Raw genomic sequence first — 24,875 nt, 5'->3', positions numbered from 1 at the left:
TGGAGAGAGGAAGGTAGATGGAGAAAATGGGTTTGTACCTTGGTCAACAGGTACAAACTCAGGACTAAGTGCTGGCATTCTATTGCGTAGCATGGCAACTACAGTTAAAAATAACATACTGTATATTTCAAAATTGCTAAAAGAGAGGGTCTGAAATGTTCTCACCACAAAAAATGGCATTTGAGGTAATGGATGGGCTAATTAATTAACCTGATCTGATCATTCTGCAATGCATACATTATTAAAACATTACACAGTCCATAAACATACACAATTATTTTGTCTATTAAGAATTAAATAAAACATTAAGCAAACAAAAAAACTTTACTCCTGCTTGTGGTAGTTCTTTGTCCCAGACCTCAAGCTCTTATTCTTTCCTCTTTAGGACTCCACTCACATAGGGGCAGTGCCTCACAACTAAACTTAAATCCTGTTTTCCCACACTAACATGGCATCCCTCTACAAAACATCTTTTCCCATAGCTTTACCACAAGCTGCCGGGCATATCTTTGAAATAAACAAGATACTAACCAGGCAGATCTCTCTGGAGCCTGACGAGGATGTGAGGACATAGTCTGAGGCACATGAATATGATGCCCATGACCATAATTTGGGTGCATCCTGTGTGGATGGGGTGGGGGGCGTTCATGTGCCCGCCTGGAAACACAGAACACAAAAAGACCACTGGAAATAATTGAATAATTGGTTACTTCTTAATATAGAAAAAAATTCTACTATTCATATTTGAACATTTACAGATCAGTCATAAAATTTATAGCAATAAATTATAAACATGATATAAAATTATTTAATAAGTCAAGAAACCATAATCACCTCCACAAATTCTACCTACTCATTTATTCCCATACCTCCAAATATTCCAGGAAAAGGGCAATTTTATTATCTTGTATAACCTTTTCCCAAATATTCCAGGAAAAGGGCAATTTTATTATCTTGTATAACCTATTTTACAGCATGTATTTTAACTGAGAGAACAATAGGAATTGAATGGAAACAAAATTTTTAAAAATTATCCCAGCAAATGTGGCATGCACAAACTATTTTATAATAAGCATAAAGCAAGAAAAAAGAAACTTATATTTTGTTTCACTTCTATTATAAAACATTCAACCACTTTAATGGATAAAATCTTAAGAAACAAGTTATTAACACATTGTATTTAAGAAACACATTTTCTAAAACATTTTCTAAAACACATTGAAATTTAGATCTCACTATATTATTCTGCATCTCAGTTACTGTATTTTCACTTCCTATCAAATTGACAAATACAAATGAACATAAATTCTTAAACAAAGGACACTCATTTAAAAAAAAAAGAGTTCATTCTCAGGATTCATTTTTATAGTGTATTGCAAAAACAATCTCTAACATACTTGCAAATTTTCAATGTTTACTCTTAATGCATTCAAATAATTCTCTAGGTCCTGGAGGATATAACTGTTAAGTGAGCAATTTTCTACATCAAGGGTTATATTACAATAACAGCAATACTGCTACTGTAATATAAATTCTGGATAACTGAACCAAAGGAATTACTGAACCAAAGGAAGAATTCACATGAATGCTAACCCACTAGTTAGATTAAGAGCTTTATAAATATTTTTTATATAAAGGAACGAACAAATGGTACTTTTTTTTTTTTTTTTTTTGGTTCTACAGGCCATATGGTCTCTGCTGCAACTACTCAACTAGGCCTTCATTGTGTGAAGGCTGCCATAGACAATATGTAAATGAACAAATGTAGCTATTTTTCAATAAAATCTTATTTATGAAAACAGGCAAGGGAGAAATAAATCAATAGTTTGCTGTCCTGAAATTAGAAACTCAGATTCAGAATTCTCAAAAGAAAAGCAGTTCATTGTACTCTTTTCATTAATTCTCAAAGTCTTAACTTTATATAAAAGATTTATAAATATAATTTCTATAAGAAATTTATAAAGATTTATAAAGAAGACTTTTCAATATAGATTTTTTAAATATTTTATTTTTTCTTCTCTTCCACATATAATAAGTCAAATTAAAATTTTGATATCTTTAGATCTTGTTCCTATGGATCAATTTTAACATCAGCCTTTACCATGATATATTACAGAAACAGACAAATTAGAGATTGGCCTGCTTAAAGAATGACAAGTCATACACTGAAAGTGGTCTGATTTCATTCAGCAAGACTGATATATAAAGTCATTTTGTCAATAAATAAAATTTGGGATAAAGCAGAGGAAGATTACTATTGGTAAAAAAATTAATTCCTGGGCTGGAGATGCAGCTCAGTGATATTGCACTTTGCAAGGTCCTGGGTTCAATCTCCAGAAACTAAAAAAAAAAAGACCAAAAAGAATTAATTTCCTAATGAAATGAGGATTTAACATAATTATATCATTTCTAAAGATTTCATAGTTTAGGAAGGAATGTAACTCAGTGATAGTTACTTGCCTAACAGATGCAAGACCCTGGTTTTGATTCTCAGCACCATGGGGGAAATTTTTCATAGTTTTAAAGACCAATGGAGGAAAAGCAAACATGATTTTTTTAAAAACATAGAACATACGTTGGATGCTGCATCATTCTCCTCCTTTGAACTTCCATCCTCTGCATCACTTCATGAGGATGCAATCTCTGTGCTGGAGGTGCTGTGGCTGGAATATGGTGTGAAATTGGTTGGTGTGTAGGAGGAAGATGCTGAGGGATCGGCGCAGCTGTACTGGCTAAATGAGTTGGGGGTGGGGGTGCCACAGGATGAGATGTTGCATGAGAAGATATTTGAGAATGGAAAGCATGTACAGGATGAGGAATAACATAATCCACTTGAGGTGGAGGCTGTGTCTGAGGAGGAGGGTTTCCATGAGAATGAGGGCAAGCAGAAGCTTGATGGTGAAGTGGTCTCGTCAAAGAAGCATCTGCAAGAAAAACATTCAGGTATGTTACAAAGGCACTATGCAGAAGAACATACATTGCTATTTTTGAACACATTAACACATAGCTAATTTTTCTGAATATTTTTATCAGAGGCCAAGTCTATTATTCATGCAACAGACTTTTATCTTCTTTTTTTTTTTTTTTTTTTTGTTAAAGAGAGAGAGAGAGAGAATTTTTAAATATTTATTTCTTAGTTTTCGGCGGACATATCTTTGTTTGTATGTGGTGCTGAGAATCGAACCCGGGCCGCACGCTTGCCAGGCGAGCATGCTACCACTTGAGCCACATCCCCAGCCCAGACTTTTATCTTCTTCATGAATACTTTATCGGTCACTTAAGTCTATTCACAAAATAGACTGTTTTCATCTTTGAATAATCTTGGATATCTTCTCATGTCAATACATACATAGATTTTTTCTTTCTTTTCTAGTAGTACTGGATATGAAACCCAATGCCCCGTACATGCTGAGCAAGTTGCTCTACCACTGAGCTACCTCCCCAGGTCTTTTACTTGGGTAGTGTCCCCATAAATTTGTGAGGCTCTCTTCAAACTTTCACTCTTCCTGCCTCAGCCTCCTGAGCAATTATGATTATAGGCATGCACCACTGTGCTTGGCCATATAATTTTACTTTCATTCACAGCTCTGATACACTAATCACAGAATATATATCAAAACTTTCTGAAGAAATCCCATTGATGAAAACTGGAAGGACCAGAATACTGCAGTAGGCCTCTATGTGTGTCATTCATCTTGTGCTCACTCTTTCATATACAGGCACATAAACATACAAATGCGCTCACAGACCATTTTTATAGCATAAAATACTGTAAGCAGTGATGGGTCTGAGAAAATATCAAGTTCAGATGCCTGCTGACAAAATATGACTCCTAAGGTCACGTAATTAGTATATTCATCAACCACAGGAATGTATTACTATCTCTGCACTATCATTAAATTTTTAAATAAATGTGAATCTGAAAAAATCTTTTATGGACCACTTACATTTCTTCTTCTCAACTTTATCTATACATATATTCTTAGTCTTTGGTGTTATTTACCCTTTCTTAGTCCATTTATTAGTATTCTCTGTATGTATGAAAGCTTTGTCAGAAAGAGTGCAAACATTTTTTACAAACTACCTTTTACTTTTTTTGCCACACACAAATTTTTTGGTTTTCCATAGTCAAATTGTGGGATTGGGAAATAGCTTAGTGATAGATCCACTTGCTTAACATGTACAAGTCCTGGGTTTGATTCCCAGAACCGAGAGAGAGAGAGAGAGAGAGAGAGAGAAAGAGAGAGAGAGAGACAGAGACATACACACACACACAGAGGGAGGGAGGGAGGGAGGGAAGGAGGAAACCATAAAACCCACAAATAAAAACAAATTTTAACAACTGTTATTTTATAAAAATACATGAGTTATTGGTTATAGGGTGATGCAGAGAAGAACCTAAAAACTCTTGGGTATATCTATAAAAAGAATTCTTTAATTGCTACTCCTATATTTCCCTTCCCATGCCACTCCATGTCATTTTTCCTGAGCTCTATATAAGATGGAGGAGGCATATTTGCCAGGGAACTGCTATGGAAGTTACATCTTAAATACAATGGTTCCTAAGGATGTTGGGGAAAAGCTAAATTCATGCATTGTGGCTGGGACTACAAATTAATACAACCACTTTAGAAACTAGTATGTACCCACACCATATGACCCAGCTATCCCACTCCTCATTATTTCTCCAAAAGAATTAAAATCAGCATATGATAGGGATACATGCATACCAATGTTTAAAGCAGTACAATTCCCAACAACCAATTTATGGAAGCAGCCTAGGAATCCCTCAATAAATGAACAGATTAAGAAAATGTGATATATATACACAATGGAGTTTTACTTGGCCATAAGAATGAAATGTCACTTGCTGGTAAATAAATGGAACTAAAGAACATCATGCTGAGTGACATAAGCCAGACTCAGAAAGTTAAGAGCAGAATGTTCTTTCTCTTTCATATGGAGAAGCTAGAGAGAAATAAAGAATTTAAAAATGGGGGTAGGGAGGCACAAGAAAGTTTCATGAAAAATAGAAGGAAGTACAGTGGAGTCCATAAAGGAAATTGATAGGGGAGGAGAGGAATGGGAAAGGGGAGAAACATATGAATGAAACTGACCAAACTATGTGATGTGCATATATAAATATATCACAATAATTCCACTTTTATGTATAACTATATTGCACTGATTAAAAACCTTTTTTAAAAAATAGATAGTTCCTCTCATGTCTTCATTTCAAATCTTTATATTTTCAGAGACTATTAAAAGATTTCTGAGAAATAGTCATCTCTTTTAACTTAAGAGATCTCCAACTATGTGACATGTTAAAAAAAAAATGTTTGTTGGATCTCACTGGGAAACATTCTTGATAGTCTGAAACAGAGGGATGGCAATTTTCTAATTTTATACAAAAGGGTTTTCTTAAATTTTTAATGCTTCTATTTCACTCAGCAGAGGCAAAAGTTAGGTAACCATAACTCAACCATATTTTCAAAGGAAGCCTTGTTAGCATGTATTTATAAAAGAAAACTTTCATTAATTTCAATCCAATTTGTAAGGCTAGTTTTTGAACCAATTTTCTAAAAATTATGTTTTCAAATCAATGCTTTTCTCTTCAGGAAGGCACAATGCTCAATAACTATAAGTCACTGTTTTATTAAATTCACAGCATTTTTTCCAACTTAACTTCAAATGAATTTTTCTATCTCTATAATCATAATAAACAAGACACAATATTCATAAATATTGCACAAACTTAATGTTTTGATTCAGATTGAATAGATTTATTTAACTCCAGTGAACATTTTAATTCACTTTTCATTTAAACAAAACAGACTGCTAACCAGTAGAGAATTGACATATTCTGTATTCTCACTGACCACTTTTCTTCCCTTTCAATTTTGTGAAGGCTCTTGCTAGTTTTTAAAAAACTGAATAGGGGCTGGGGATGTGGTTCAAGCGGTAGCGCACTCGCCTGGCATGCGTGCGGCCTGGGTTCAATCCTCAGCACCACATACAAACAAAGATGTTGTCTCTGCCGAAAACTAAAAAATAAATATTAAAAAATTCTCTCTCTCTCTCTCTTTAAAAAATAAAAATAAAAACTGAATAAAATATACAATTGTCAATTACACATAAATTTTTTTAAATGGTCTTGATATTGTTCATAAAAGTTCATCATGTCCCTTGCAGATGCATTATTATGATCTGTTCCAACATAATAGTCACTAAATTCTTACAACTTTACAGCACACACTAATCACTTAATGATGAATGATAAGTAGTCTTATTAATATATCTTCTCAGTTCACCTTAATAAGATTCAAAACTTTAAAAGATACCATATTTCAAGGACAGTAGCTTTATCACTTCATCAAGATCATACATTTTTCAAAAGCAAGAAAACATTTTCTTATGACTCTAGTACTACTGGCATGAATGTAAATGTACTTCTGAAATAGAGAACTTTTCACTTGGGTCAAAGCTTCACAAGTCATAGCCAAACAGAATGATTTCTGTTTTATCAATGTGAAGAAACAGAGGAGCTGCAAGGTCAGCTCAGATTTATTTAATTTTAAAGCTAGTTCTCTAAAACGTCACTGTCTACTCCAGTTTAATTTAAATGAACTATATGTTGTTTCACACAAGAATTAAAGCATATTGGAAAGGTTTAGGAAAGGAAATATGGGGAGAGGAATATATGTGTATATGTAAAAATAAACTTAGGAAAAGAACTCTAGAGGGTTATCAGTCAACTGTCCCTAACAAAAGGGAATACAATTCAAATTTCTACCTTCACCCTCATTCACAGATCCCCAATGAGGACTATAAACTGGTATGACCCCTTGAAGAGAAATTTAACAGTACTTATTTGAAAGTGTATTTCTTTGACTCATCAATCTCATTCCTAGAAGTTAATCCTATAGATGAACAACTACAAACAATTTAAATATCCATTAACAGAGGACTGATTTAATACATGGTGAAATATTATGAGGGTATTTAAAAAAAAAAAACAATAAGGGAAAGGAGATGAAAAAAGAACGAATACCAGTGAGCTCAATTATTATTTTGGGGATGGGGTACGGGGGATTGAACTGAGGAGCACTTAACACTGAGTCACACCCCTAGCCATTTTTATTTTTTTACTTTGAGACTAGGTCTCACTAAGTTGCTTAGGGCCTAGTTGCTAAGCTGCTGAGGCTGGCCTCAAATTTGTGATCCTCCTATCTCAGCCTCCCAAGTTGCTGGAATTATAAACATGTGCCACCCATGCTCAGCTAAGCCTGACTTTTAGGTGCTAATATGGAATATATCCAAGACATATTGTTAAATTTAAAAATAAAAAAAGCAGAATAATATGCTTGATATGGTTCTGTGAGGTTTTTGTTAGAAGAGACATGTATACTCATATTTACAAAGAAAAATTTCTGGAATTTTTGTAAGCTATAAAGGTTGCTACCTCTAAAAAACAAAAATTCGTGAGGTAGAGAGAAAGGTCATTTGTCATTTTACAACATTCTGCAATATTTGAACTTTTTAGGATGTATACAAGTTACTTTAAAAGTTAAAAAAAAAGCTTAAGTCTGAAATATTTATTTTTTATGGAGACATTTAAAAGGGAATGTATTTATATATTGCTTCAGTGTTATCATTTTTTAGAGGGAGAAAAACGAAATCACACATATACATTCTTAATAAAAGAGGATCCATCCAATTAAAGATGAATAATTATTACAAAACAGCACCTGTATTATCACACCAGTGTTCATACACAGAATTTGCCCATTGGTCAATGCTTTGCACTATTTCTAAACCTATTTTCCAACTTACACTTTATATTTTAAGAAGACGTAAATAAATATATCAACAGCTTCACTGTACAAATTCTGGGCTGATTCCAGCTGTGTCTACAGATCTTTAAAGTTATTGGAATGGAAGAAGAAATTCAAGAATATACATAATTGAAAAATTATTGCTGGCAATACAATTAGAACAAAAGACAAATTTTCTTGTCTACTTCTTGGTTCATTTATCAAAGTATTTATTAAGCTTACATTTGACTATTTAGCTTATAACAAAATATTAAATAGCCTAAGGTTATTTATAATTTCTTAAGATATCTAATAGACTTCAATTTCTATAGAAAAGCTGTGCCCAGTTCTGTTTTAATTGCCTACACCAAACAACCCTTTCTCAGGGGCAGGGGCTGGGACTGTAGCTCAGTGGCTGAGTGCTTGCCTAGTATGTGTGAGGCACTGGGTTCAAACAGGAAAATAAACAAATAAAATAAAGGCATATTGTCCATCTACAACTACATTTTTCTTTTTTTCCCAAAAAACCCTTTCCCAAATGGCAAAGCACTCTGTCAAGGAATTCTCTCATATGCCTTAGTTAACCATTGAGAATTTTTTTTTGTACTTTATAGTGCCTAGAAATACTACTAACTTTCACATTTCTTCGGTTGCTCCTATAGAATAAATCTAAGGTTGTCATTCAATGTACCTCCAGTTTCAGAATTATTAAAATGGGAAAAATAACACCCCACTCTTAAGTCAAATAAATATTTAAAATTATAAATTAGGATTTATGAAAGATAAAAGGTTATTTCACAGAGGAGTGTACAATGCTTCCTTTATATGCCTCTAGGTTCTTTGCCCACTAAATTTATACTTACAAGGAGGTGGCATATAATGTCGACATGATGAGAGAGAGGGTTGTGGAGGGGGCTGGGGCTGGGGCTGTGCAACCATGCTTGATCCATAACCATCTATTGATAATGGCTGACTTGGGGCAGCAGCAGCAGCCTGATGGCCAAAGATTGCAGCTCGGGAAGAAGAAACAGGGCAGCAGGGGTCAAATGCAGATGCTCCGTGAAAACCACCACTTCCATGACTTCTGATACCACTGTTGCTCAGGTCTACTGGCAATGCCTGCTATATAAAGAGGAACTACATTTTATCTTTCTAAAGTTTTGTTAAAACATTATTTCATGTTATATTATAAAAGTACTCCTAAAACAACCTAGAAAAATGAAATCTTTGAATTTATTTGAAAATGGTAATTCTAAGTTTAAGGACCAAGAAAAATACAGCACAACTCAGACTGTGCAAATAGTGGGTTTATACCCAAAATCTAAAATCAAGTTTTAAACATCAAGCATAAAATTACCACAAGGTGAACAAAAGTTTAGTATATTATTTTAAAATCTATTTCTCTTACATTATCCACATCTTAGGAAAAGAGAAACTTTAAAAATCTTATTTATATATTCTCCTTTACCTTCACATTCTGACCAGTAATTTAGAAAACATATCCTTTCATTAAAAACATTAAGGTACTAGATTAAAAACTCATATGTCCCAAGTTTATAAACTGTCTGAAAGCAAGCTTATTCAACTGAAACTATTAATAGTACAAACAAATCTACATTACCCCAAAGAAACAAAGGGCATAAGATTACCCAGGCTAAATCATGAATTAGCTTTGCCTCACCTGACAAACAATTATAAATTAGCTAGGTGTGATGGTGCACACCTGTAATCCCAGCTACTTGGGAGGCTGAGGCAGGAGGATCACAGGTTCAAAACCAGCCAGGGCAATTTAGCACTCCTCTCAAAATAAAAGGGCTGGGGATGTAGCTCAGTGGTAGAGTACCCCTGGGTTTCATCCCCAATACCACAAAAAATAACAATTAATTAATTAATTAATTAATGAAATTAAAATTAAACCAATGCTTCTTTTATCAGGAGTATAATTTTGTGGGAAAGTCTTGATTACTAAATTGGAAAATTAAACTAGAGTACAGAACCCATCTTCATTAATCACTATAAGTTTTTTCCCCAAAAAGCACTTGGAAATACACAAATAATTGTAGTCTATAACAATCTAAGTTATACTTCAAAATAAAAAGTAGAAGCATCTATAGATTCCCAACAAGTACAAATGAATGTTTCAGAAAATGGAAATGCTTATTATCTTGATTTGATCATTTCACACAGTATACATTTATCAAAATTATTGTAGTACATGCCATAAATATGTACAAATATGTATGCATTAAAATTTTTAATCCCGGGCTGGGGATGTGGCTCAAGCGGTAACGCGCTCCCCTGGCATGCATGCGACCCAGGTTCGATCCTCAGCACCACATACAAACAAAGATGTTGTGTCTGCCAAGAACTAAAAAATAAATATTAAAATTAAAAAAAAAAATTTAATCCCAATTATTACACTTTTAACCTCAGTCTAAAGAAGATTATAAAAAAAAATTGTTTCTTTGTATTTTTAAATATATGTCTACTCTTAGGTTTAGTATTGCTGTGGTTTTCAAAATGTGAGCAAAAGAAATAAAGATTCAGGACCGGATTTGTGGCTCAGTGGTAGAGTGCTCATCTTGCATGTGTGAGGCACTGGGTTCCATCCTCAGCACTACATAAAAATAAATAAATAAAATAAAGGTATTATGTCCATCTAGAACTAAAGACAATATTAAAATATTAAAATGAATAAATAAAGATTCAATGTTACATATGAATTATATATGAACTGTTCAATACTGGAAGCTGAGGTACTAGAGATAAAAGCTAGGGTAATGATCTGTCAGAGGCCGAGGTCACCCAACAGTCCTCAGAGGAATGATAAAGGTCTTTTCACTTTAAAAGGGCTCCAGAATCACGGACAACAAAAACAAAAATGCTAAAAGGGAAGGGGGGGTGAAAGCGCAAGCAGAAGCTGTATGAAGGAGAAAAGGAAAAGACTTTCTCCTCCATATTATGTGCACACAGTTTATTAAGTAAATGTCTGTCTCACTATATTTACCAATGAGTTGGCAAATGCAATTTATGTCCTCAATTCAGGTAAATAGGGTTTAAGAATAATATTGTGTGAGTGAATTTGTTTATGACTTACATCTTTTACCTACTGCCCTACTACTTAGATTAAAATTGGCAAATGAAATGGAATATTATCATCCTAAGAAAGTGAAGAATATTTTGTCACCAAGAGATTGTCTTAATCTCTATTCAAACATTAAGATAATCCCTCAAAAATAAAGTAGGGTGAAGGTCGTCCTCCAAGGGAACTTACGGTAAAGTTAAAAGTAAAGACTAAAAGAAGGGGGCTGGGGATGTGGCTCAAGCAGTAGCGCACTCGCCTAAAGATATTGTGTCCACCTAAAACTAAAAAAATAAATATTTAAAAAAAAAGACTAAAAGAAGGAAAAAAACAATAGTGAGAATCCTCTTCTTCACAATTCTTATGGTTCAGAGATGGGAAATATTACTTTACACTAATTATAAAGGATGTATCATACCAATTATTGCTCAAAAGAGAAAGCCATATGTAAGAGAGTAGTATATTCTCTATTAGTCACAGCCTAAATTTTCGTTGCCTGACCATAATCTGGCACTCAGTCATAAGACATCTACACAATCACAAATCCTCAGATTGCTTGTTAGCTTCTTCTATTTCTTAACTAAGCTTCAACTGGATACTATATGAAGTTATATCTCATGAGGACATGGCTAATTTCAGAAGCTTTCCTACATATATTTTGAGCTTTCAAACTGGTTATCTTCAAAATCTCACTCTGTTTACCATAATAACCATTATATCCACTGAATAACTGGGATCCTGCTAATTCTTCTCAAGCTTTATTTGCAGTCCATCTAACCTCTATTTAGAGATGGCCAGATAGGTTACATCTATTAAACAGAACTGAAAGAGATTCTACCCATAATAATTATCTCATGCTGAAAGAAAACATTCTGTATGCAACTGATCTCTCAAACCAACTCTATTATTTATTAATTGAATAACAGAAAATTCTGTGAGTGACAGACTCATCTTTTAAAAGTTCTTTAACAAATGCAGGAGAAACTAGTATACCCATGTTTGAATAATTTTTCTGCAATTCTTATAAAACCTTCTTTGAACCCAAATTTTCTAGTAAAAGTAAGCTTTACTTTTCAACAGACCCCTTCATTCAGTTCACTGAAGTTTTTCCTGATGCTACCAGTCACATATTCAAGAATAGAATAGTCCAGATTATTAGTTAATACTTAAACTGTAACCACAACCAAAAACATCTAACATAGGGGTTGGGGATGTGGCTCAACTGGTAACACGCTTGCCTGGCATGCGCGGGGTGCTGGGTTCGATCCTCAGCACCACATAAAATAAAAATGGAGATGTTAATAAATATTGAAAAATTCTCTCTCTCTCTCCTCTCTCTCCTGCTCTCTCTTTAAAAAAAAAAAATCTAACATCTCAATCATATTTTCTGCTAAACACTTCCAAATTTCCTCCTCATAACTGAAGGTAGCTTCATTTAAGGGAACAACCTCTTTCTTAATTATTTTTAATTGGTCAGAACCAAAACAGACAGCCATCAAAATTTAATGAATCAGGTATGGTAAGAAAGGTCAGTATACAGAAAAGCAATTGCTCTGAATTTTCTTTTTGACTTTTTTCCTACCATATTACATGTCGAAGTTACAACTATTCCCTAAAATTACATCTTTTGTTTTTTCACAGCATATAATACCCACAATTTATAAAACAATTATACAGAAATAACCCAGCAAAAGCTAAAGTAGCAATATAATACCTGGCTTCATTTACTCATGTGACCATCAATACTAATTTAATATAATTTGACATTTTAAGCACTCAACTAATAATATCAACCAATTGACTTAATTATAATTTTTTGCTGGGGACATAGTTTAGTTCTCTAAAACTAAGAACCTCATCTGCTTCTGAGAAACTTTGCTACATGTTTGCACCTGAGAAAGTTGTTTATTTCTAGTTGCTTGGAAGTTATAGTGAGCTCTAGAATAGGAGGTACAAAAAAAAACAAAAAAAAAAACTTAAGACTTTTCCAATTTCTCATTAATTAGGGACATTATATCACAACACTTTATTTGAAATAAAATGCCAAAGATGTTTTACCTATACTCTAAAAATATCAAAAAACATTTCAGGCAGGCTGGGGTTGTAGGTGAGTGGTACAGTGCTTGCCTAGGACATGTGAGGCACTGGGTTCAATTTTCAGCACCACATATAAATAAATAAATACAAATAAAGGTGCATTAGCAACTAAAAAAAAATATTTTTAAAACATTTCACAATTTAAAAGTGATTTTTACATTATCACTTCTAATTTTCCATTTTCTTATTCCCCTCAATTATGTTCAACGATTTAGATCACATTAAAAAAAATTAAACTTTAAAGTATTTCACAGACCACTAAATTAGGCCATTTCTGCATGCAAAAGTTATCATTAGGGGATTTTTCTACCTCCTGTTGAAGGCATCATGCTATATAAAAGAGAAGAAAGGAGGGAGAGGAAAGAAAGATTAATTCATCAGATTCCATACCTGGTCATGGTAGCTGGTACCAGAACTACTATTTGCTCCACAGGGTGCTTGTACTTGTGGAGGTCTTTCCACAGGGCAAGTAGGATCACTAAAAGAAGGAGAAACTGGGACAGCAGGATGGGGAGTGTGGTGGTGGTGGTGATGATGCTGAAAATGATGACCATGCTGCTGAAAACAACTTGTGTGCGGATGTCCTAATGCATGGTGATTCTGTGATGACCCTCCACATGGTGAATGCTGAGGACAGCAGGAAGGTAACCTTGGCATTGCAGGAGGGCCAGTTTCTGTTACAGCACTAGATGTAGTTCTCCTCGAGTCATCTTGAAACAGAAAATGCAAAGAATAATTGAATCACTAAATATCACTGTGTAAAAATAAGTACTATGTATACATAATTAACAAATATTTGGTAAATTAAATCTTTATAAATAAGAATGCTATTGTGCCACATTCTTAATATATACTTAATATAATTTTGAGCAATGGGATTCACTGGGATTTTCCTAAATGTCTATAAATTCTTGAGAAGATTCATATTTACAATTTACCATGATGTATAAATCTGGCAATAGATCATTTTTTTCTAGGTCATAGTGAATTATTAGTTACCAATAAAACTGCATTGTAAAAATTCCAAAATATCATGTGAATTCTTCCATTAAATGCTACAAAGCAAAGAATCTTCTGAATCCCAGGAATACCTAAAACTACATCATTCTCACATAATACATATTGCTATGTACTTAAAATGTCTCCAGACAGTAAACCAGAACCCAAAATCTGGCTGAGTCTTATTAAATGCCAACATTCTTTCCTTTCCTTTTGGCCTATAAAGTTAGAACCAATAGAAGACTAACAGTATAAAAAAAATGATATTAGTGTGTGTCTTATAATAATCTAGAAAACTAGTGTCAAATGGTGGAGGTAATTGCATGGAGTCAAGTGGACTTGGGTACTAATTCTGAGGCTAAACATGTATTTAAGGGGTAAAATGATTAACAGTATGGCTTCAAAATGAAGCTCTGCCCCCTAGGATTCAACTTTGGCAAGGAGAAAAAGACTTGCTCTTTGGCCTGTAAGGAGCTCATTATCAAACATGGAAAAAATTTAAAATATAAATCAACCAGTTGTAAAGATGTACTGGGTTCTAGCATAGCACAGAGGAATGTTGCAAAAAATATCATTCACTAGAATGTAAGCTCAAATAAGACAAAATTTATGCTTTATTCCCAATGCTTAGAGCAATGCCTGATAACATAATATGTAAATATTTGTTATACAAATGAAAATAAACCTACACATGCATAATTCAAAAAGTACATGCAGAGGTCAGAAAATGAGCAGTTTTGAGCCAGATGAGTCTGAGATGAGTGCACTATGGTCCAAGGTGATATTCAAGAGGTAGTTAGATATGAAAATTTAAAACACAGTGACAAATGGAGGATCATCATATCAGCATGTTGGTGATAGTTTGTAAAAACCCCTGCAGTTATGAGATGGGCCAATGAAAAAAAGGGATGAGAACACAACTGAGAAGAAAATGAATATGAAACAGAGATTATTACCAGAATTTAAAGACCATGTTTGTTCATTCAGAAAGGAGTCAGAAGCACAAAGCAAAGAGTTTTGGTAAAGAAAATCCACTTTAAATGTACGCAGACATAATACAAGTATACCTTTACATGCAATAAAAAGGGAACCAGTGAAGATGCTAAAGACACAGAGAATATAATTGTTAAAGCAATGACAAGAGAAGGGCTAAGAGAGCACAGCTAAAAGAAGGATCAAGAAAGGAGTTAGTAGACCAGGAGTTAGGAAAGAATAGGTCTAGATATACAAAAGTTATTATGGAGGAAATGGAAGTTGCATAATTCATGTTTGATAACCTTCATTTTTTATTTCTTTCTTCCTGGAGGATGAAAGCCTTCAGAAAAAGAAGAGAGTTTTGGAAAAGCCACTGAGGGGAAGGAAAGGGAACTGATCAAGAAATATTTACCACTGAAAGTCCCAAGACTAGATACTATAAATTGATAGAGGCACCTCTCTGCTTGAATGCTTTTATGGGAATCATTTAGGACTTTGGATATGGCAAAACTAAATGGCATAAGTGATTCAAAGTTGAAAATATGTAAAAAGTAGGAGAGGGCAAGTTTTAGGAGAAAATAGTTAAACTGATGCATATGGTTGGAAAAAAACGAAGAAAGCTGTATTGAGTATATTTAATGTAGTCTGACAACCTATATTGACTTGTACCAGGTTTATGCAGCCTACCAATCTGGCTTGGGACAATGCTGACCTGATGTAAAAATACAACATGAATAAGTCTATCTCAAAGAGTCATCAGCATGGAGCAATATCAAGAAAGGGTCATTCCAGGGCTGTAGTTCTGGCTCAGTGGCAGAGCACTTGCCTAGCATGTGTGAGGCAATGGGTTCAATTCTCAGCACCACATATAAACAAACATCAACAACTTAAAAAAAAAGTCCAATTAAAAAAAATTATTTTTTAAAAAAAGTCATTTATTTAGAACTTAGGTAGAGAAATTATTACCTAAAAAATTAAATGTGAGTTGTAAGTAAACAGAGATCTTGAAACAAATTAAGACATATGTAAATGAAAGCTTTGGGACTATTTTGAAATAAAGGTGGGTCTATGTGACATAAAAAGTAGATAAGAATAAAGTTACATAAAACTACCAGGAGTCAGAATGAATGAGAAAAGTTCAAATCCTTGTCTCGGAGATTATTGTCCTTCATCAAGGTATTCAAATTTCTAGATTTCTTCATTTGTAAAATGAGAAGAGTTATGCCAATACCAAGAAATTTTAAAGGATTAAATGATAACATGTAAAATAACATCAAAGTACTGAGGGAAAGAATATATACTCAATAAAAGAAATAAAAGCCCATTTTCATTTCTGCCTCCATTTTTCTTTTCAGAGAAGAGTATTTAAAAGATATCCCTAGGAAATCTAAATTCTGCTATTAGTTTTTCAGAGAAAGGAGTACTTCCTAATCCAGCCACAAGTTATTTTCCAACTTGCTGAATGCAAGTTATAAGAATAGCATAAAATTAAATGAGATACTATTAAAAGAAGAGAAATCATATAAATCATAAGGTAGTTTCATCAACAATGGTGATTCAGTCAATCTGAATTGCTACAGGGTCTATGTTGACCCTCTTTTTTTTAATATATACATGTAAATGGACACAATAACTTTATTTTGTTTATTTAGATTTTTTAAGTGGCGCTGGGGATCAAACTCAATGCCTCATGCATGCTAGGCAAGCGCTCTACCACTGAGCCACAACCCCAGCCCTATGTTGTCTCTCTTAATAAGCAGCTAACAAGTTCCTATCTCTATACTATTGTCCAAAAGAGAGAGTTACCTTGAGGTTCAGGTAAACAGCTGATAAAGAGGGTAGAAATATAACTCTAAGTGAAAATCAAGAAATAACTTGCAATAGACATAAAATTATATAACTCTTCAGGGGTAGTATAGCTCTCCTTATACTTAGCATGTAAAAGGCCCTGGGTTCAAAACCCAGCAGCAAAACAAAACAAAGGAATAAATCTTTGTGACCTTGGATTAGACAATCATTTCTCTTTTTTTATTTGTATTTAATTTTGTTTATTGCATTTACAGCTGTATCAAGTTTTTTGTTGTTGTTGTCTTTTTTTTTTAAGTTAAGGTATGGGGCTGGGGTTGTAGCTCAGTGGTAGAGCATTGGCCTAGCATGTGTGAGACACTGCATTCGATTCTCAGCACCAAATATAAATAAATAAAATAAAGGCCCATCAACAACTAAAAAAATATTAAAAAAAAAAAAAAAAAAAGTTAAGGTATGGGGGCTATGGTTGTGGCTCAGTGGTGGAGCACGTGCCTAGCATGTGTGAGGCCCTGAGTTCAATTCTTAGCACCTCTTATAAATAAAAATAAAGGTCCATTGACAACTAAAAAAGATATTTAAAAATAAAAAGAAAACTTTCTAAAAATAAATAAATAAATAAAGTTAAGGTAAGCATACATATGGATATATACACACACAGTAGGCACAAATATTAAGCACACAAATATTTAGATCAAAATATGAAATTTTTTTAGTACCTGGGAAGTTTCTCATATTCTCCTCTCAAGCCATATTTCTGTCTAAATAACCCGCACTCCAGTCTTTATTGCCATAGTTTTTTCTGTTGTTGTTTTTAACAAAGAACTCTTTTTTACACTGGTTGTGTATTCATACATGAACACAGGAAAGCTATGTCCAATTCATTCTACTTAGATAACAGATTCTTAGATACAATGCCAAAACAACAAGAGAGAGAAAATGGGCATCATCAAAATATTAAAACTTCCACCCTCATTTTCAATTATTTTGAGTGTACATCTTGGAGTGAAACTGATGAGTCATATGTTATCTCTATTTGTTTCTGGGGGTTGAACCAGGGGTGCTCTATATTCTTGAGCTATATCTGCAATTCATCTACCTATCTATGGAGAGAGGGTCTCAGTTGCCTGAGCTGACCTCCAACCTGTGATCTTCCTGCTTCAGCCTTCTTTATAGTTGGAATTACAAGCAAGTAGCATTACAAACATGAACCATTGCACCAGGCTATGTTGTTTTTTTTTTTGTTTACTTTTTGTTTTGTTTTGCTGTGTTTTGTTACCAGGGATTGAACCCAGGCGTTCTTAACTACTAGAGTCATCACCAGTCTGTTTTTTTTTATTTTGAGACAGGGTCTCGCTGATTTGCTGACACTGGTTTTACAGGCGTGCACCACCATGTCTGTCTGCTATGTTAAACTTTTTGAGGAACTGCCCAAGTGTTTTCTTCAGCAGCTATGCCATTTGTATTCTTTAAATGCATTTTGCAAGGGTTCCAATTTCTCTGCATCATACCAGCTCTGGTTATTCTAGTTTTTACATTACAGTCACCCTAGTAGGTGTTAAGTGATATCTCACTATAGTTTTGATTTGTATTTCACTAATAACTAGCGATGCTAAACACTTTTACATGTGATTCTTTGGAAAAAATATCTACTCAAGTCTTTTGCCCATTTTTAAACTAGATAGTTTTTGTTTAATTTTCACAGTTCTTTACATATTCTCGATATTAGAATCCTTATTCAGATATGATTTGCAAGTATTTTTCTTGCATTCAATACAATGTTTTTCACAAACTTGATAGTCCTTTGATGGATCAAAATTTTTAAATTCTGATGAAGTTCAATTTACCTAGTTTTCTTTGGTTGCTCATTCATGTGTTTGGGTGTCAGTCATTTACTTTTCCCTAAGCTCATTTAGTTATGCTATAATACTTTGGACACATACAGTACACAAATTCAAATATGAAATCATAGTTTAATTCTAATAAATACTATTTTGCTCACATAAGAAAGTTTATTAAAATATAAGAATATGCTAAAGATGTAGCTCAGTGATAAAGTGCTCCTAGGTTCAAATCCCAGTACTAAAAGAAAAGGATATATAACATGTACTTGCTAATATAGCTGAAAACTTAAATTTAAAACAATGTTTTCCCTAACAAAAATAAAACAACAAAAATCCTCCCCCACCATGCCATCACACGCTTTTTTTTTTTTTTTACATACCTACTATAGAAGTACCAGTTGCACTATTGCTTGTAAGAGTAGTTGAAGTCTCTGATACTGTGGAAGGCTGACTACTGGTGACAGCTGAAGTAGTATCAGAGGCCTGCTCAGAGGTAGATGGATTTGAATTGTTAATGGAAGCACTAGTAGTTTGTGACTCCATTCTTGCAGAAGTGGTTGGTACTACAGTAGGTTCTATAAAATAAAATTTTTTGTCTACTTAACATTTTGCAACAGATTAGTAATGGTTATATTTTAATCCATGCTAACATCTTTCTGTTAATTACTAAAGTAAAACAGATTAAAAACATAAACTCTCTTGGAATATATTTTTAAAAAAACATTTTATGTAGAAAAAGCTTTCATAAAGAAAACATTCATAGGGGCTGGGGTGGAGGCTCAGTGATAGACTAGCATTTGCAAGGCCCTGGGTTTGATTCTCAGCACCGCATAAAAATAAGTAAAATAAAAGTCTATTGACAACTAAAAAATATTTTAAAAAATTCATAAAGCTAAACCACAAGATCAAACTGAGTAAAATATTATTGCATTTAAAAACTGTAACACACATGCATTCAGATTATTGAAAAGGTTTTTAGATAACTACTAAGTTCTCTCATCTGTCACAAACAAGAAAAGAGTAAATGAAAAACAAAGAGTTCTTCTGCCATGCCTGTACACTTGATCATAGGCTGTCAAAACACAAATTGCACTTCCCCTGGCACAGTAAATTCTAAGGTCAGACAGTTTGGACAGCAATTCTGATTTCACCACCATAGTATGACTGTAGATAATTTATTTTTACTAGTCTCCACTTCCTCATCTGTAAAACTAGAAAAGTAATAGAATTTTCTTCCTTTTAAAAATGTTAGGATGACCTGAGATCACACATATAATACCCTTCATATAATGCTTTAACATACATAATCCCTTAATAAACATTAGCTATGGGTTTTAATATCTATTTTAATCTTATTTTCCATGCCTGTTTATATATTTTCAAGTTTTTATAAATGTAAAAAAAAAAACACAGATAAAAGGTAAATTAAAATCTTTACTAATATTAATATTCATGAAGACTTTTTAATAAAACTTAAAATATAAATGAGTTAAATTTCAAACATAAATATAAAATGGTTGCTTATTTCATTTTGAGCCAGGCACAGTGGCATGAACTTATAATCCTAGCATCTTGAAAGGCCAAGGCAGGAGGATCGCAAGTTCAAAGCCAGTCTTAGTAACTTAGTGAGGCCCTGAGCAACTTAGCAAGACCCTGTCTGAAAATAAAAAATTAAAAAGGGCTGGGGATGGGCCAGGGTTGTGGCTCAATGATAGAGTGCTTGCCTAGCATGTGTGAGGCAGTGGGTTCAATCCCTGGCACCACATTTAAAAAAAAAAAAAGTATTTAAAAAGAAGTGGGGGGCTGGAGATGTGGCTCAAGCGGTAGTGCGCTCGCCTGGCATGCATGCGGCCCGGGTTCGATCCTCAGCACCACATACAAACAAAGATGTTGTGTCCTCCAAAAACTAAAATATAAATATTAAAAAAAAAAAAAAGAAGAAGTGGGGGTGTTGCTGGGTGTGTCTCAGTGATAAAGCCAAAAAATTAAGATATTTCATTTTGCCAGGCATGGTGGTAATCCCATCAATTTGGGAGGCTAAGGCAGGAGGATCATAAATTCAAGGCCAGCTTCAGCAACTCAGCAAGACCTGCCTAAGCAGTAACTTAGAAAAACTCAAAAATAAAAGTAAAGAGCTGGGGACATAGCTGAAGAGGAAAGCCCCTGAGTTCAGTGCCCAATATTCCCACTCAAAAACAATTCATAATTCTTCATAATTAATTCTACAGTTACTATTCCAACTTACCATCTTCATCAACAGTAAGGTCCACAACTTCTGCAGCATTCTGCCTCAAGGGCTGTATAACAGTAGAAATCCTACTGCGGTTCCGTGGCTCCTGTGGTCGACCTGTATGAGAACTTGAACCTTGGCTCCAATGAGATCTGGAGTGTCCAAGGGTTGAACGAGACCTTAAATGACATCAATATTAAATAAATAAATAATTAATTAATTTAGTCACCCCAGAAATCACTTCTTTTGAAAAAACAAGTTCTTAATGCAAGAATTCTCAAAAGTAATAATGGAAATAGAACAAAAAATTATGACTAGGATAATGCCTGGCACTCTAATAAACTTTGCTGAATGAATACATCACCAATCGACCAAAAAAAATGCTATGTTAGAGCCAGGCACACACCTGTAATCACAGCTACTCAGGAGGCTGAGGCAGCCTCAGCAGTTTAGGCAGACCCTGTCTCAAAATTAAAAAATAATAATAATAACAACAAGGGCTAGGGATGAAGCATTGTAATTCAATCCTCAATACCAGGGTAGGGAAAAAAAGAAAAAGAAATACTATGTTGGACCAATAGTATAATATACAGGATTCTGTTTCAAGAACATTGCTCTCTTCAACTATTATTATAGATTATTCACCTTGATTATAATTAACTATTTACATTTTATGGTTAACTCAAAATTACTTACCATAAATAAAGAAATTTAATTTTAAAAAAATGCACACTTATGTCCACAATATCTTGTTTAGCCCAGGCTGGGTTTGTAAAACACAATTTTGGTAACCCTAAACGAAGCTGAGCTTCTGGTATTGTCCTAAGAGAATACAACCAACACCAGAGAGATATCCTGGGGTTAGCATAAGTAAAGACACTGTGTGGCTAGTTTATAGTTTGATGGCCATAAGAGCATCACTTGTCTGAGCTGCTTTATCCTTATAAAGCATCCGATCACAAACCCTAAACCTTTTTTGTTTTTCACCTTTTAATTATATGGTACAGTATTCTTCTTAATTACTTATAGGTACACTTATATTTTAAAGAATTGACTATGATTCTAGACTGAATGTATACATGTATAGTATGTACATGATGCAATTCTAAGGCCCAGAAGAAAAAATAAATTGCTTTTAGAAAGATGGGGCCAATAGAACACAAGTGCTTATGCAGTTTGTTTTTTGTCTCCTGCCCAAATTGAATGTAAAACTGATACAAGCATTTGATCAGCATGTATGGAAAAGTTGAACCAACTCCATTAACACACAATGTCATCAAGAGTGGTGAGTTTGCATACTCAGGAAACAACCCCAAACTTCAAACTGAGATGAAAAATGCCCTTAAAAATTATACAGCCCAGGAGTTAAAAATTTGAGTTCAAATTTTAAAATGAATCAATCCCCAATACTACAAAAGTTAAAAAAAAAAAAATTAGTCCATCTCCAATATTTGTGTATTATTCACACTTAAATTTCAAAGGAATTCACTACTTCTCTTTATCATAAAATAAATCAAATTTTATAAAGCATTAAGTAAAATTATTGGTTACCTACAGCAATGACTCTTAGGCTCTCTCTGCTTACTTTAAAAAATTCTGAGCACCAAATTCTAGCTCTGTTGGTCTAGGACAAGGTATAGGCAACAATATATCTTTATTTTATAATCTTCCCAGGTGAGTCAAACACATCCTGGTTTGAAAACGACTGATCTAGTATAAGCATGCTTAAATTAGGTCTCTAAGAAAAAAATTATCTGTAGCACAAGTTTAAATAGTAAGTTTAATAATCAAGTTTAAGTAATTATTTTGATAACTTCAAATATACAACTAGGAATTAAAATCTCACCTATAGCTTTCTCCAACTGTTACAATCTCCACTTCACTGTCAGTTGAGGTAACATTAATTTCTTCATTGGCAGTGACCTGGGGAGTGAAGGAAGCTTCTATCACCACAACATCTTCATCAATACTTCCTGAAAACAAACAAACAAACAAAATATTTAAAGAACATCCATTTGTTAACTAATTACAAGGCAGAAATTTTCATTTTTACCTGAAGACTATGAAATTCATGATGAAAGGAGAACTGTATAGTAATTTATTTTGGATAGATACTCAAAAGAAGAGACAATTTCTGCTATGACTTCAGAAATTTTAAGCATGACTACAAATGCAAGGAGCAGAAACAAAAGCAACTGGCTGCAAAAAGATAATTTTGATAGTTAACTAGCACCTACATGTTGAGTGGTTATAGTACTGTACTTAATATATGTAAAGAATATGAGCTCTGAATTGGAATTAGGTCTGAATTACAAATATTGCTTACTGTGTGCCTGAGCAAGTCTTTAGAATCATTGAAGAAGCTTCAGTTTCTTAATAGGGCTTAACATTCAGGATATTGTACATGACACAGAGTTTGTGCTTGCAAATCAGAAATATATACTTTAAAGTGGGTGAATTTGTTTTCTACTCTTAATATTCTTATTGTGGGAACATTCTTAACAAGACATTTGTATTATCAGGTAACAGAGGATGTTTTTTAAAAAAATCATCAGGTGATAATCCTTTCAGATTTATGAAAAATCCAGTAAGAAAAAACACAACTTTTATTTTTTAACAATTTTAACCATTTTTAAGTTTAGCAACATTAAGTATATTTGAAATGTTATGAAACATCTCTAGTACCTTTTCATCATGCCAATCTGAAGCTATACCCATTATGCCCACCCATCCCCCCATAGCACCATCATCATTCTACTTTTTCTAAGAATATGACTACATTAGATGCCACATAATAGAATTACATAGTATGTGTCATTTTGTGAACAGCTTTTAATGGTTGCATAGTCCCCTTTGTATGGATAATTCCACATGCTGAAAGACCTACAATATTCACTTATCCTTGCATATCTTTCCACGTTTTCTGAGGGAAATGAGAAACTGCCAACACGGATTATTTCTGGATAATAAAGACTGGACCCTTTGAAAAGGAGATAAGTTTTACATATTATTTTCTCAGTACTTTAAAATTCCACACCATGTGAATGCTATTATTAAATCTTTATTTAAAAAAAAAAAAAAGCTGATTCAAAACAAAATACTTGTCTAGAAATCAGAAAACATCAAGGGTACCTTCATTTAAACTTTTTAGATTTATGTTTCCAGAAACAAAGATTTAAGGGTAATGTCTAAAAAATAATGTAGTTGAGCCTGGCACAGTGGTGCACGCCTAGAAACCCAGCAGCTTGGAAGGCTGAGGCAGGAGCATCACAAGTTTAAGCCCAGCCTCAGTAACTTAGTAAGGCTCTCAGCAACTTAGTGAGACTCTTAAAATAAAAATAAAAAAAAGGGTTTGGTGGTGGTGGTGGGGCGGGAGGGGGGGTGGTGCTAAGGATATAGCTCAATTGGTAGAGTGCTTGCTTAGCAAGCACAAGGCTCTGGGTTCAATCCCCAGCACAACCAAAAAAAGGGGTGGGGGGGGTCCTGGATGTAGCTCAGTAGTTAAGTGCCTCCGAGTTCAATTCCCAAAAACCAAAACATAAATAAAAATAATGTAATTGAAATACATTAATTCTACCAAGAAACATGATTTTTAAAGTATTTTTAATACTTGTTTAATAAGTATTAAACAAGATTTTAAAATGCATTACATTTGCACTAAACTTGAATACTTAAGAATATAAAAACCCTTTCCTTCCCAGAAACAGACCTTCATTTACTATATTCTCACTCCTCTACAAATATCAGCTCCTTAGAAACTTCTATTCCAATTATCAACCACTCTGCTTCACTAATTTCAAGAAATTGGGCTCTAACGCTCCCTCCCCTAACACTAAAGTCTTCAGATCCTGACCATATGAAAAAATGAGACAACTAAGTCCTTTTTTTCACCTCCCTCTTTCTCAAGAGACCTCAAGAAGCAATTGCTATACATTTCTCCCAGTTACAAGTGATCTCAATGAAGTCCTCATAAAACAAATATTCAAATAGTTTTTATAAAAAAAAATGAACTAAATATGGCCAAATAA

At 33.7% G+C, this 24,875-nt stretch overlaps 1 protein-coding gene across 5 annotated transcripts in view; it reads right to left on the bottom strand.

The window, feature by feature from the left end:
- The window catches only part of Rnf111 (ring finger protein 111), a 64,125-nt gene that overhangs the window by 10,658 nt on the left and 28,592 nt on the right, over positions 1–24,875 (bottom strand). For all 5 annotated transcript variants that reach the window (XR_013090772.1, XM_076850866.1, XM_076850868.1 and 2 more), the window contains exons 3-9: positions 22,694–22,820; positions 20,863–21,026; positions 18,998–19,192; positions 13,384–13,703; positions 8,678–8,936; positions 2,576–2,924; positions 532–657 (exon numbers count right to left, since the gene is read on the bottom strand). Coding sequence is in view for 4 of the 5 variants with exons in the window: in XM_076850866.1 (XP_076706981.1) it covers positions 532–657; positions 2,576–2,924; positions 8,678–8,936; positions 13,384–13,703; positions 18,998–19,192; positions 20,863–21,026; positions 22,694–22,820 (1,540 nt within the window). In the remaining variant the exon portion in view is untranslated. The remainder of the gene's footprint in view (positions 1–531; positions 658–2,575; positions 2,925–8,677; positions 8,937–13,383; positions 13,704–18,997; positions 19,193–20,862; positions 21,027–22,693; positions 22,821–24,875) is intronic.

Source organism: Callospermophilus lateralis, chromosome 3 (genome assembly GCF_048772815.1).
Source record: "Callospermophilus lateralis isolate mCalLat2 chromosome 3, mCalLat2.hap1, whole genome shotgun sequence".
NCBI lineage: Eukaryota > Metazoa > Chordata > Mammalia > Rodentia > Sciuridae > Callospermophilus > Callospermophilus lateralis.
The sequence above is the reverse complement of the archived record's forward strand: the minus strand, read 5'-3'. Positions and strand labels throughout refer to the sequence as shown.